This window comes from Chlorocebus sabaeus, chromosome X (genome assembly GCF_047675955.1).
Source record: "Chlorocebus sabaeus isolate Y175 chromosome X, mChlSab1.0.hap1, whole genome shotgun sequence".
In the NCBI taxonomy this organism is placed as follows: domain Eukaryota; kingdom Metazoa; phylum Chordata; class Mammalia; order Primates; family Cercopithecidae; genus Chlorocebus; species Chlorocebus sabaeus.
The window spans coordinates 150,143,879-150,158,237 of record NC_132933.1 but is presented as its reverse complement, the minus strand read 5'-3'; the positions used below and the strand labels follow the sequence as shown (position 1 = coordinate 150,158,237).

Genomic DNA, 14,359 nt, shown 5'->3' with positions numbered 1-14,359 from the left:
TTCCAAGTGCTCACATCTGCAGAGAGAAAAGTCCAAGGTTTATTTCTCCTTTGGGGTCTGTTTGCCATGAATTCTGCTTCTCCAGGAATTCAGAAGCTGCCCTCATAACTAAGACTGACTTTCCCCTTTCTCCTGCAGCTAATCTAGTTACCAGAGGACTTCAAAGCTGTTTGCAAATGCTAACTTTGTAAGTTCTTGCCTACTGCTTCGGGGTAGGTAGAGTGTAAGGGTTAACCTACGAGTTGTATATGGATAAATTAGACACAGTCACAGATCTGCAGGGAAAAATATAATAATAACCATTGTGAAAGCAGGATTAATCATCAAACTGAGCTATCCAGTCATATTTCTTCTCCAGGGAGATTTCAAATAGAAGATGTAAATTTTGGTAGTTAGATAAAATGTCTCAGATTTAAGTGAAAGCCACAAAAGCCACGTGTCATCTGCTTTTCCTGAACAACAGTCTCTGCTGAAATATTAGTTCTGCCATCTACAAGACAACTGAAGGCTGAGGATGATAAATCCGTCTCGGAAGTCGCTGAGTTTGTTAGGTATAAAAGCCAAGACTTCAACTGAGGTCTTTGCACTGACGTGTGAGTTAGCGCCACACTGGGTATCGCTGGACGATCACGTACTGCAGGAGGAAGATACAGGCGGCCAGTGTCTTCTCTGGTTTCTGGGTTGGTGACTTTGAACTTGCTACAGCTCCCACGCCCGCAGCGAGCAGAGTTGCCAAGTAAGTGTGCCGGCTTCCAGAAGCCTGAGCTGCCCATTGGCGCTGGGGAACCACCCCGGTGTCCCCATCCTCTGCGCTGCTGCGGATTGGTGGGGCAGCCCGGGGAGGCTGGCTCCGAGACGTGACTGAGCGTGCCTACACTGGTCCCACAGGTTTTCAGCTGTGGAGTGTGGGATCTGAGCTTGGAGCCCATTTGTTTCTGGCAGTTCGGTTCATATTTTCCACTTGAAGACATCCCTTCCCTTCCTTCCAAGCTGGGAGACCAGAAGTCAACAACAGGAGGGTGGAGAGGCCAGATCTCACAATCCGCTTGGCTGGGGAGTCCGCTGAGGTTCTTGCATCCTGAAGCAAACTATGGAGAGCTGGTGGGGACTTCCTTGTCTTGCGTTCCTGTGTTTTCTAATGCACGCCCGAGGTAAGAGGCATTTTGCTTTGCGGGAGATCTGCCTGGGCGTGGATTTTTCTCTTCTTGCTTTAAGAAACTCCTTCCAAAGGAGGTGCTATGAAGTGAATGGGGATAATTTGCCCAATGGGATTAGAAAGGAGACTAAGAGCGATGGGTGGCTGAGAGGGGAGGGAGAAGACGGGCTGCTCCAATTTGGAAACTGGGAATGAGATCCAGAAGGGCAGGATGTTAGCTGATAGAATTTAGATATTCACCATATTTTCCTGTTTTGATCCGTGTGTCCCAAGCGTTTAAAAAATGACCTGTTTAACTCCACGATTCAAGCGTGACTGGGCATATGGGGAATGTCAATCATTTCTTTCTGATTTTAAAAATTAGTTCTGACCATTTCCATATGGTAAAAATAGAGCTGAAACTACTTCATCCCATGGGGCGAATTATTAGAGATTCATTTGCCAGAAGGGTTGCATTTGTTCAGATTTTTAAACCTTTTCCTAAATACTGTCATTCATTCTTGCAAATGAAAACCACCTGAATAGTTTTACCTCAAAAACTTCAACATGAACTTGCAGGCTGGCTGTCCCAGACTCCAAGATTAGAGTTTTTAGTTCCGTGTGAGGACCTCTTTGAGAAACTCCAATGAATTCATAAAGAATAGGATTTGAACAACAATTGAGTAAGTTTCTTTGGTCATTTTAATGTGGCGATTCCAGAGAAGGGAATACCCAGGCGAATCTGAACAGGGAGAAGTATTTCTGTTAGGAATGAAAACACATCATTCAGATGTTCCTGTGGCAGCACTTCCTGTTTATCCTGTTTAAAGACTTGGATGTCATTAAGATTGGAGTTGGCTGTTTACGGGCAGAGGCAATGCTGGGATGGATAGATCCTGGTGGACATAGTCTGGGATCTGCAGTGAGAATTTTTTATTATTCCGTGCTGTCTTCAGATCTCACCTAGCGAGTGGACGATGCGGCAATGCATTCATTAGTTTCTGTTTACAGGGAGATGTTCAACAGTAAACCCACCTCCCCAGAAAAGTGCTTCCAGGAGTTTATATCATTCATAGTAAGAGCCAAAGGTTAAACATATCCCCCTGGGCCAATCAACTTCTACAAAGTGCAGTATACAGACAGTCCCCAACTTACGATGGTTTGACACGATGGTTCAATTTAAGATTTTTCAACTTCACAATGGTGCAAAATTGGTATGCATTCAGTACAAACTAAAACTGTACTTTGAGTACTCATAAAACTATTCTTTTTTTTTTTTTTTTTTTTGAGATGTAGTGTTGTTCTGTTGTCCAGGCTGGAGCGCAATGGCACAATCTCAGCTCATTGCAACCTCCACCTCCTGGATTCAAGCAATTCTCCTGCCTCAGCATCTCAAGTAGCTGGGATTATAGGAGCCTGCCCACCACACCCAGCTAATTTTTGTATTTGTAGTAGAGACTAGGTTTCACCATGTTGGCCAGGCTGGTCTCGAACTCCTGACCTAAGGTGATCCACCTGCCTCGGCCTCCCAAAACGCTGGAATTAAAAGTGTGCGCTACCGTGCCCGGCCCCATACAGCCATTCTGTTTTTCACTTTCAGTACAATATTCAATAAATTATGTGAGGTGTGCAAAACCTCATTACAAAGTCGACTTTGTGCTAGATGATTTGTCCATCCATTGGCTGATGGAAGTGTTCTGAGAACTTTCAAGGCAGGTAAGCCTAAGCTATGGCATTTGGTAGGGTAGTTGTATTAAACGCACTTATGACATAAAATGTTTTCTTTTTAAAATGTGTTTTAACTTTTTTTGAGGGAGGGGCCCACTGTGTCACCTAGACTGGAGTGCAGTGGTTCCATCATAGCTCACTGCAGCCTTCACCCCAGGGGTTCAAACAAACCTCCCACCTCAGCCTCCAGAGTAGCTGGGACTACAGGCATTTGCCGCCATGCCTGACTAGTTTTTAAAACTTTTTGTAGAGATGGGATCTCACTATGTTGTCCAGGCTGGACTAGAACTTTTAAGCTGAAACGATCCTCCTGCCTTGGCCTCCCCAAATCATGAGATTACAGGCATCAGCCACCACACCGTGTCCCGTGCTAAATTCTTTGAATGACACCAGCACTTCCTATGCACTAGGCATGGATTAACTTAGTTGATTGTCCCTCAGCCCTATGACGGGAGTGTCGTGCCTGATGTCATTTTACAGATGGTGTATTAGTCAGGGTTCTCTAGAGGAACAGAGCTCATGCAATAGAAATAGATATAGAGAGAGGAGTTTATTAAGTATGAACTCACACGATCACAAGCTCCCACAATAGACCATCTGCAGGCTGAGGAGCAAGGAGAGCCAGTGCAGGTTCCAAAACCAAAGAACTTGGAGTCTGATGTGCCAGCATCCAGCACGGGAGAAAGATGTAGCCCGGAACACTAGGCCAGTGTCGCTTTTCACATTTTTCTGCCTGCTTATGTTCTAGCCACAGTGGCAGCTGATGAGAGGGTGCCCGCCCAGATTGAGGGTGGGTCCGCCCCTTCCAGTTCACTGACTCAGATGTTAATCTCCTTTGGCAACACCCTCACAGACCCACCCAGGATCGTTAGTTTGTATCCTTCAATCCGATCAAGTTGACATTCAGTATTAACCCTCACAGATATGGGTAAACTGAGGCACTGAGGATTTGGACGGGGGCAGCTGGCAGCAGAATCTGCGCTGTCTTGCAGCTCTCTCTGGGAAGACTCCAATGAGCATCCTGCTCTATCCCAAGCCTTGTCTTCTGAAAATCAGAATCATCCCTTCTCCGGGTGTTACAGGAAAAAGGTCCGGATCCAGAGCCTAAGACAGGGTTCTTGGATCTCGCTCAATAAAGAATTCAGGGCAAGTCTGTAAAGTGAAAGCAAGTTTATTAGGAAAGTAAAGGAAGAAAGGAATGGCTACTCCACAGACAGAGCAGCCCTGAGAGCTGCTGGTTGCCCACTTTTATGGTTATTTCTTGATATGCTAAAGAAGGGGTGGATTATTCCTGCCTCCCCTTTTTCGACCATGCAGAGTTCCTGACGTTGCCATGGCATTTGTAACTGTCATGGTGCTGGTGGGAGTGTAACGGTGAGGACAACCAGAGGTCACTCTCGTCACCTTCTGGGTTTTGGTAGGTTTTGGCCAGCTTCTTTACTACAACCTGTTTTATCAGCAAGGTCTTTATGACCTGTATCTTGTGCAGACCTTCAATCTCATCCTGTGACTCAGAATGCCTTACTCATCAGGGAATGCAGTCCAGTAGGTCTCAGCCTTCTATTGCCCAGCCCCTTTTCAAGATGGAGTCGCTCTGGTTCCAGTGCGTCTGACACAAGCAGCGCCCCATAGGGACGTTACAGGAGGGACTGGAAAGAAAGGGAGGTCTGGATCAGGGCCCTTCTGTGTAAATACGATGATGTGAACTCAACAGCTGGGTATGTCCTGGGTAATTCCTTAAATGCACAGATGACCCTGTTACATCCTCAGCCATCACCAGCTGGAAACGGAGCACATTCCCAAGAAACATTCTGCAAGGCTGGTGGGATGATTGCTACGAAGTACTTAAGAAAACAGATTATTGATCAGAATAAATAGCTAATGCATGTGGGGCTTAATGCTTACGTGACGGGTTGACAGGTGCAGCAAACCACCATGGCACATGTTTACTTCTAACAGCTGAGAACCAGAAGTGGAAACCTCAAAGGGCAGTGTATGAAATGTCATTTATTGAGGGAAAAAAAGAAAATTATAGGGTTTGATAGAAGAAATAAGCACTAGTGTTAGATAATCAGTAGGGTGACTTTAGTTTACAATAATCTATTGTAGATTTCAAAATAGAAGAGTTGGAATGGTTCTAACATGAAGAAAAGACAAATATTTAAGGTGGATGGATATCCCAAGTACACTGATTTGATCTTTACAAATTATATAAATGTATTAAATTATTACATGTACCCTGAAGCTATGTACATCTGTTATGAATCAATTAAAAATAAATTAAAAGAAAAGAAAAGGATACATGTCCAGGATATACACCAGCTAAGACAGTCTCTTCCAAGTCTATTGTACATTATTCCCTTATCAGATTTGAAACCTGAGAGTTTCCTGACCCCCCTCACAGGACGTGTGACAGGGATGTGGTTCATCTGTTTGACCACCACACACTGAAACCTCTTTTGGGAGGCAGAGCTTGCAGATAGGCAGATACAGCAGCTAGCATGAGTGTGTTTGAGCTCTGGGCCCCATGGTGGCATCTAGGGGTGGGTGCCTGTGACCCCTGAAGCCCCAGTGGGTGTGTTACGGTGCCCTTTTAGCTCTGCCATCTGCAGGTGGCTTAAGTGTTAACTAGCTCAGTGCCCTCTTGGTACCCGGGTTCTTTTTTTTTGAGACAGAGTCTCACTCTGTCACCCAGGCTGGAGTGCAGTGGCTGGATCTCAGCTCACTGCAAGCTCCGCCTCCCGGGTTTATGCCATTCTCCTGCCTCAGCCTCCTGAGTAGCTGGGACTACAGGCGCCTGCCACCTCGCCCGGCTAGTTTTTTGTATTTTTTTGGTAGAGACGGGGTTTCACCGTGTTAGCCAGGATGGTCTCGATCTCCTGACCTCGTGATCCACCCGTCTCGGCCTCCCAGAGTGCTGGGATTACAGGCTTGAGCCACTGCGCCTGGCTGGTACCTGGGTTCTTGTCCAGCGTCCAGGAAGAATCAGGTCACATGAACAAACTGAAGGATGGTAAATGCAGAAATGTTTGTTGCCAGATGGAGGTGACTCTCAGTGGGATGGTTGGGGAGCTGGAAAGGGGATGGAGTGGGAAGATGATCTTCCCCTGAAGTTTGGTTGTCCTGCAGCTGATCTCTTCTCCAGCCATCCCCAGCTGAACACCTCTCAGTGTTCAGATGTTCCTTCTCTTCTCTCCTTCTCTGCTGTGCTGCTCTTCAGTTCCTCTGCTTTTCTGCTCATCAGTCTGTCTGCACGTGGGGTCTGGGGTTTGGGGTTTGGCGTTTATATGGGTACAGGACAGGGTGCATGGTGGATCAAAAGGCAACATTTGGGTACAAAAATAGGAATGCCTGTTTCCATTTAGGACGACAGGTTTCCAGGCTTGAGGGTGGGGCCTTTGCTGGGGAACTGCCCTCTTCTATCTAGTATCTTCCTGCCTCCTGTCCGTATCAACATGACTTAAAATGTGTGTGCGTTTGTACAGAGCTGTGTTTCTATGTAGAGACTAAAAAAACTTATGAAAAAGACCACTCAGACCTCTGAACAGTAGCACATCATATTTCTGAGTACTTCCTGTTGAGTAAAGATAAGTCAGGTGTTGTGCCAAGTACTTTTCATTACTTGCTGCGTTAGGTTGTCACAGGCTGTTTAGTTGACTTCTAAAAACTGGGATATGGAGAAGTTGTGGGCTGGGCACAGTGGCTCATGTTTGTAATCCCAGCAGTTTAGGAGGCCAAGCTGGGTGGATCACTTGAGGTCAGGAGTTTGAGAACAGCCTGGCCAACATGACAGAACGCTGTTTCTACTAAAAACACAAAAATTAGCCAGGCATGGTGGGGATTGTCTGTAATCTCAGCTATTCAGGAGGCTCAGGCAGAAGAATCACTTGAACCTGGGAGGAAGAGGTTGCAATAAGCTGAGATTGTACCACTGCACTCCAGCTTGGGTGACAGAGTAAGACTCCATCTCAAAAAAAAAAAAAAAAAAAAAAAAGTTTTGATGATCGCCTAAGGTAAGAAGCCATACCATGCCAGGGTACAGAACCCCAAACCACACCAGCCTCATCCTATGTCTCAGTTTTTTTTCTTGACTTGCTTCCATTCTGGTGCCGCCTCTCTCCCTGCCCCCTCCTTCTCTGCAACCATCCTTTGATCTAGCAAATTTGTAGCTTGGAAAGGGAACTACAAATGGGTCATTTCCCTGCCATTGTTACCTTGGGCACTGCAGCCATTTAGTGCGGTGATTCTCTGTCTTTGATGTGCAGGTCATCACCTTGAAGGGAGGAGGTATTAAAAGCGCCATCCCGGTCCCCACCCACTGAGGTCTTTATTCAGTAGGCGTGGGTCGGGCATTTGGGAGCTGGGAGACCTGCATCTTAAGAAGCACCCCAGGCGATGCCCAAGTGGAGCTATGTGCTTCTTCTAAGAGATGATGACTCTGTGTGCAACCATCTGGTTACCTTTGGGTGGAGTCTCATGGATCCCTGCCACAGTGGGGAGGCAGCTCTGTGGTCTCCAGTTCGGTCATGTGTCATTCAATCTATGCAGGCCCAAGGTGACAGCCCCAGGTACAGATGCTGCCATCTAGCCATTCTCAACCAGGGATCATGTTTATCCACAGGGACACTTGTCAATATCTTGAGGCAGGGATGCTCCTGGCAACTAGCGGGTGGAGCCCAGGGATGCTGCTCAACACCCTGCAGTGCACAGGATGCCCCACAGAAAATAATGATCCAACCTCATATGTCAGTAGGACTGAGGTTGAGGAATGTTGCCTTAGCATGAGAGATACTGTCTGTCTGTCTGCCTATCTATAGACCTATCTATCATCTACCATTATCCATCGACCTATTTGTCTCTACTATATCCACCTATTATCTATCTGTCATTTATTGATTATCTATGTCAATGATTTTTCTACCTGTCGTTTATTATCTATCTCTGTCAATGATTTTTCTGTCATCTATCTATCTATCTATCTATCTATCTATCTATCTATCTATCAATCATCTATCTATCTATCTATCATTATCCATTGATCTATCTGTCTCTATTATATCCACTTATTATCTGTCTAATCTATGTGTTGATCTATCTGCCAAAAATTTTCTCATTTATTGATTCTCTATCATCTATTATTCTGCCTACTTATCTAACTATCCAACTCTCATCTCTATTATCTATCTGTCTGTCTATCTATCTACTTCCCTAACCAACTCTCATGTCTATCATCTATCATCTATCTATCTGTCTATCATCTATCTACCTATCTGTCTATCATCTATCATCTATCTATCTATCATCTATCTACCTATCTATCATCTATCATCTATCTATCTGTCTATCATCTATCTACCTATCTATCTATCATCTATCATCTATCTGTCTATCATCTATCTACCTATCTATCTGTCTATCATCTATCATCTATCTATCTGTCTATCATCTATCTACCTATCTATCTTTCTACCTACTTCTCCAACTATCCAACTCTCATCTCTATTATCTATGTATCTATCTTTCTACCTACTTCTCCAACTATTCAACTCTCATATCTATCTATCTATCTATCTATCTATCTATCTATCTATCTATCTGATTGTCTATCTATCTATCTATCTACCTACCTATCTACTATCCATCCATCTATCAGCCTATTTATCTAGCTGTCCATCATCTATCTATGACATTCTTCTGCTCCCCAGGGATAATTGTGTTCCTCAAGTAACACTTGGCAATGTCTGGAAACAGTTTTGGTAGTTGCACTGGGATGGGTGTTCTGGCATCTGGTGGGTGGAGACAAGGCACGTTGTTCAACACCTTACAGTGCACAGGACAGCACCCATGACAGAGAGTTATGCAGCTCCAAGTGTCATTAGTGCTGTAGTGGAGAACCTGCTGTTAGTCATAACTTCTAACCCTGGGAAAGGGGACAGGTTGGAAATGTCATGCTCCTGTACACTATAGGAGGTATAGTTGTCTGGAGGTATAGTTGTACCGTACAGTATAGGAGGAATGGTATAGTTGTCTGGGGCATTTTTAAATGGATCTGACTATCAGAATGCACTTGTAGGATCTTTCCCTCATACGGCATAGAGCCATTGCACATATAACCCAGAAGCTAAGCTTTCCATAGTTTCCTTGTTGGAGTAGGAAGGGGCTGTGCAGAAACAGTCCATGGCTATTTGGCACCTGAGTGTGAAGACATCTGGCAAATATTGGAGCACATAGTCCAAGAAATGTCTCCCCTTCCTTGGATAACAACTGACCCTTCCTTTGAGGCCCCCCCATTCCAGTCATTTTCCTCTCTCTTATTGGCACACAGAGGGTAGAAAAGTGGGGTTCTGCCTCCAGATGGAGCTCTCCCAGACACTGCTAAGCTTCTGGGGATTCTCCCAATGGATCAGGGGCCAGAGGCACTTAAACCTGTCAGCCATGTGTCCAGCCACAGTGCTGAGGCTGGGAAACTCTGCTGTGGCCTGTGAATCCCAGCCTCTGGGAGTGCTTCAGATGTTTAAAAACCCAAGAGGAGTCATCGCATCCACAAAAATCTTCACATTTTTATGTGGCAAAATTAGATTTTATAAAAGCTTAAAAAACATTTGCAAATCTATCTGTCTCCCAAAAAACAGCACATGCTGGGATTGGGGTGATTTTTAAAATTTTCTTCTTCTTGATCTTTGTTAATATGTATATGAGTCAAGTTTCTCCAAAGAAATAGAACCAATAAGATATGTTTATATCTAACTCTATATATACCTATATCTCTGTCTTTCATCTATCTCAAAAGTCTACCTATCTATTTATCATCTCTTTATCTCTCTATTATCTATCTGTTCATCTATCTCCAATATCTATCTTCAATATCTATCTATCTGTCTATCTATCTCTCTATCATATATCCCATCTACCTATCTATTTATCTATCTATCTATCTATCTATCTATCTATCTATCTATCTATCTATCTATCTATCTATCTGTCTGTCTGTCTATCTATCATATATCCCATCTACCTATCTATTGATCTATCTATCTATCTATCTATCTATCTATCTATCTATCTATCAATCAATCATATATCCCATCTACCTATCTATTGACCTATCTATCTAAAATACATTTGCTTTCCTTACTTGGGAGGCTGAGGCAGACAGATCCCTTGAGCTCAGGAGTTCAGGGCTGCAGTGAACTACGATTGCACCACTGCACTGCAGCCAGGGCAACAAAGCTAGACCTTGTCAAAAGAAGGAAGAGGAGGAGGAGGAGGAGAAGGAGAGGAAGGGGAAGAGGAAGAGGAAGAAGAAGAAAGAAGAAGAAGAGGAAGAAGAGGAAGAGGGAAGGAGGAAGGGGAAGGGGAGGAGGAAGAAAAGGAAGACAAAGAGGAACAAGCAGAAGCAGAACAAAGAAAGAGAAAGAAAGAAGAAAGAAAGAAAGAAAAGAAAAGAAAAGAAAGAAAAAGAAAGAAGTGCATTTCAACCTAAGAACATTTCCTTAAACCCGAATGAATGCCTCCTGAGGTTTTTCTAAAAAATATTTTCTTATTGTATTATAATCACAAAAAATGCAATTATAGCCCCACACAGACCTGCTGATCCAGAATCTTCATGTGGCTGGATTCTGGGCTGATCTGGAATCTTCATGTGGCTGGATTCTGGGCTGATCTGGGCATGGAGGCATGTGTCTGTAATCCCAGCTACTCAGGAGGCTGAGGTGAGAGAATTGCTTGAACCCGGAAGGCAGAGGTGAGCTTAGATTGCGCCATTGCACTGCAGTGAGCCGAGATAGCACCGATGCACTCCAGCCTGGGCAACAGAGCAAGACTGTCACAGAAAAAAAAAAAAAAAAAAATTAAGGAAGAGTATTATTCAGGGCATGGGCCAGGCACGTGATGTTGCTGAGATGAAACTGTCTCTCCAAATTGCCAAAGCCTGGTTGTCTCCACTGAACCAGGCTGTCCAATGGCATCCCCATTGTTGTTGACCATGTCCCATGATTTAACTCTGTTGTGAGCCAAATGGTACCCTCCTCAATTTTACAAATGGAAGTTCTAACCTGTAGGACCTCCAATTGTGACTGTGTTTGGAGATGGGGTCTTTAAAGAGGTGGTTCAGGTGGGGTGCGGTGGCTCAGGCCTGTAATCCCAGCACTTTGGGAGGCTGAGGCAGGCAGATCATGAGGTCAGGAGATGGAGACCATCCTGGCTAACATGGTGAAACCCCATCTCTACTAAAAATACAAAAAGCACACACACACACAAAATTAGCTGGGCGTGCCTGTAGTCCCAGTTACTTGGAAGGATGAGGCAGGAGAATTGCTTGAACCTGGGGGGCAGAGGTTGCAATCTCGTGATTGCAGAGTGAGCCGATATCGCGCTACTACACTCCAGCCTGGGCGACAGAGCTAGACTCTGTCTCAAAAAAAAAAAAAAAAAAAAAAGAGGTGATTCAGGCAAAATGAGGTCACTAGGTTGGGCCCTGATCCAACAGGACTGCAGACCTTATAAAAAGAAGAGATGAGGACGCAGACATGCACAGAGGGATGACCCTCTGCCCATGCCTGGATCTCAGAATCCCAGCCTCCAGGACTGTGGGAGAATCAGTGTCTGTTGTTTCTAAGCCACCCAGCCTATGGTATTCTGTGATAGCAGCCTGCAATGGACTAAGACATCTCATAAGAAGAGCAGATGAGGACACAGACATACACACAGAGGGAGGATCACATGGGGACACAGGGAGAAGATGGCGTCTACAAGCCCAGGAGAGAGGCCTCAGGAGGAAACAGCCCTGCCCATACCCTGATCTCAGACGTCCAGCCTCCAGGACTGTGGGAGAATCAATGTCTTTTGTGTATCAGCCACCCAGTCTATGGTATTCGGTGATAGCAGCCTGAAATGGACTAAGACACCTCATAAGAAGAGGAGATGAGGACACACAGACACACAGACGGACAACCCCGTGAGGACACAGGGAGAAGACGGCATCTACAGCCCAAGGAGAGAGGCCTCAGGAGGAACCAGCCCTGCCCACACCTTGATCTCACACCTCCGGCCTCCAGGACTGTGAGAGAATCAATGTCTGTTGCTTATAAGCCACCCAGTCTATGGTATGCTGTCACAGCAGCCTGAAATGGACTAGGACACCTCATAAGAAAAGGAGATGAGGACACGGACATCCACAGAGGGACGACCACATGGGGACTCATGGAGAAGACGGCATCTACAAGCCCAGGAGAGAGGCCTCAGGAGGAACCGGCCCTGCCCACACCTGGATCTCAGACTTCCAGCCTCCAGGACTGTGAGGGAATCGAGGTTGTTATTTAAGCTGCCCAGTCTTTGGGATTTTATTGTAGCAACTCTGGGAAGCCATGACCAAGCCTCTGTCCTGCAAAGTGAGATCCGTGGATCTGTAGCCTTGACATCCCCCGGGAGCTGACGAGAAACACTGCGCCGTGGGCCCAGCCAGACCTGCTGAAGCACAGTCTGTGTGTCACCCATGTCCTAAGGGATCCGCGTGCACGCCACTCTGGGAAGACTGGTTTACCACACACCATTGACCAGTACCCCATTGCATGGTCTGTGGTATTTTCCTCAAGTTTTCCTTGCACCAAAGATGTCTTGCCTTTTGTGATGAATGATGATTCCCTCCTCTTTGAAACCAAATACTTCAACCTCTGGAGACACTGTCTGTTGTGCTACAGACATACACTGAGGCCTGAACTCTCATTACCAATAGTGGCTCCAACACAGCTTCAATCTGCAACTGCATAATACGGTCACTGGGAAGTCAAGAGCGGGGCCAATTGGTTGACCTTCTGGGGGGAGGCTGGGCTGCTCGGATGCTGAGACCGTGGAGGATTCATGGGTTCTGAGGAGCAGATCACGCACCAGGGCGGCCTGCTCAGCTCCAGCGTCTACAGCCGCGGTGAGCGTGAGTGTTAGGGAGTCCCTGGATATTCATGTTGAGGTGTGCAGGAGGAGACTCCTGCTGTGTTTGATTTCCTGCCCTGCTGCAAACAAAAACTTCATAACCAATTAGAAAACAGAATGGATTTCATCTTATCCATGGGGATAAAATGGAACTCATCCCTTGGCAAACAAGGCCCACTGGGAATAAGATTCCCCATTGGGGCAGCAGCCTTCCTTGTCATTTTCTGTTGTAACCTACAGTCCTAACCTAATCATATTATTTAATTTTTTCTGTTCTGTGAATCATGCCGTCCTGGGAGAGAGTGAGAAGGAGCAAAGACACGTCTCTTTGGGGCCTGCCAGGCACTCTCCCTAGCATGGAAATAAAGGAAAACCTTGAGTTCCTTCAAGGGAAATGTCAAGGGAAATTCCAGGCACCTCACTGACCTTGAGAAGTACATGGAGCAGCTTAATAAGCAAGAAGGTGATTGTAGTGTAGAACAATAGCCAAGGAAGAAAGGACCTCAAGATGTTTACTTTTCTGTAAAGACTAAAGATAACATCCTTTTTTGAGAGGAGTCTTGCTCTGTCACCCAGATTGCAGTGCAGTGGTTCAGTCGGCTCACTGCAACCTCTGGCACCTCCTGGGTTCAAGCGATGCTCATGCATCAGCCTCCCAGATAGCTGGGACTACAGGTACGCGCCACTACGCCCTAATTTTTGTATTTTTAGTAGAGACAGGGTTTCAGCATATTGGCCAGTCTGGTCTCGAACTCCTGACCTCAGGTAATCTGCCCGCCCCGGCCTCCCAAAGTGCTGGGATTCCCAGTGTGAGCCACCATGCCCAGCCAAGGTAACATCTTACTATATGGCCCTGAGTTGATCTTCAGGAACCCAGATCCCCGCCAAATAAAAAATGCCATCTGCTGGCTCGTAGTTGAGTAAGAGAAACTGAGGCCTCAATTCTCATTGCCAAGGTTGGTTCTCAATTCCTTCCCTGGAGCGTGAGGTGGCGGGAGGGGTGTGGAGGGGGGTGCAGGGAGGTGCTGGAGGAAGTCACACCCATGGGCCAAAACTAGCATTCATTTTTGCTGACCCCAAATGTTCACACAAAGCTTCACCTCCTTAACCGATGGCAAATCAGAGAAGCTTTGAATCCACATGAAGCCCCTGCTTCCAGGTATCCCGCCTTTTTAGGTCAAAGCAATGTATAGCCTGCATGTATTATGGCTTTGCCTGTAACCTCTGCCTCCTTGCCATTGAAAACCCTCACCTACTGGCCACCCAGGGGGTTGAGTCTTAAGGCATCAAGGAAGTTGCCTGATGCCCTCTAAATAGCTTGGAATAAATGCCTCACTTCCTTACACTGCAATCCCGATGGCAGGGTTCGGCTTTACTGCACCGGGCTGGTGGACCTGAGTTGAGTTTGTTGGAGGTGTTCGAACCCGGGCAACCCCAGCTTGAGTAGGGGCTGGGTAAAATGAGGCCGAGAGCTGCTGGGCTACATTCCCTGATGGTCAAGGCATTCTGAAGGTACAGGATGAGATGAGAAGTTGGCACAAGATTCAGGTCATAAAGACCTTGCTGATG

The 14,359-nt window shown here is 46.0% G+C and overlaps 1 protein-coding gene across 1 annotated transcript in view; it reads left to right on the top strand.

The window, feature by feature from the left end:
- The first annotated feature begins 257 nt into the window (after nucleotides 1–257).
- Nucleotides 258–14,359, top strand: part of XG (Xg glycoprotein (Xg blood group)) — a 65,298-nt gene continuing 51,196 nt past the window's right edge. Inside the window, exons 1-2 of the mRNA XM_007990946.3 lie at nucleotides 258–736; nucleotides 991–1,151. Coding sequence (XP_007989137.3) covers nucleotides 1,091–1,151 — 61 coding nt within the window. The 5' untranslated portion in view covers nucleotides 258–736; nucleotides 991–1,090. The remainder of the gene's footprint in view (nucleotides 737–990; nucleotides 1,152–14,359) is intronic.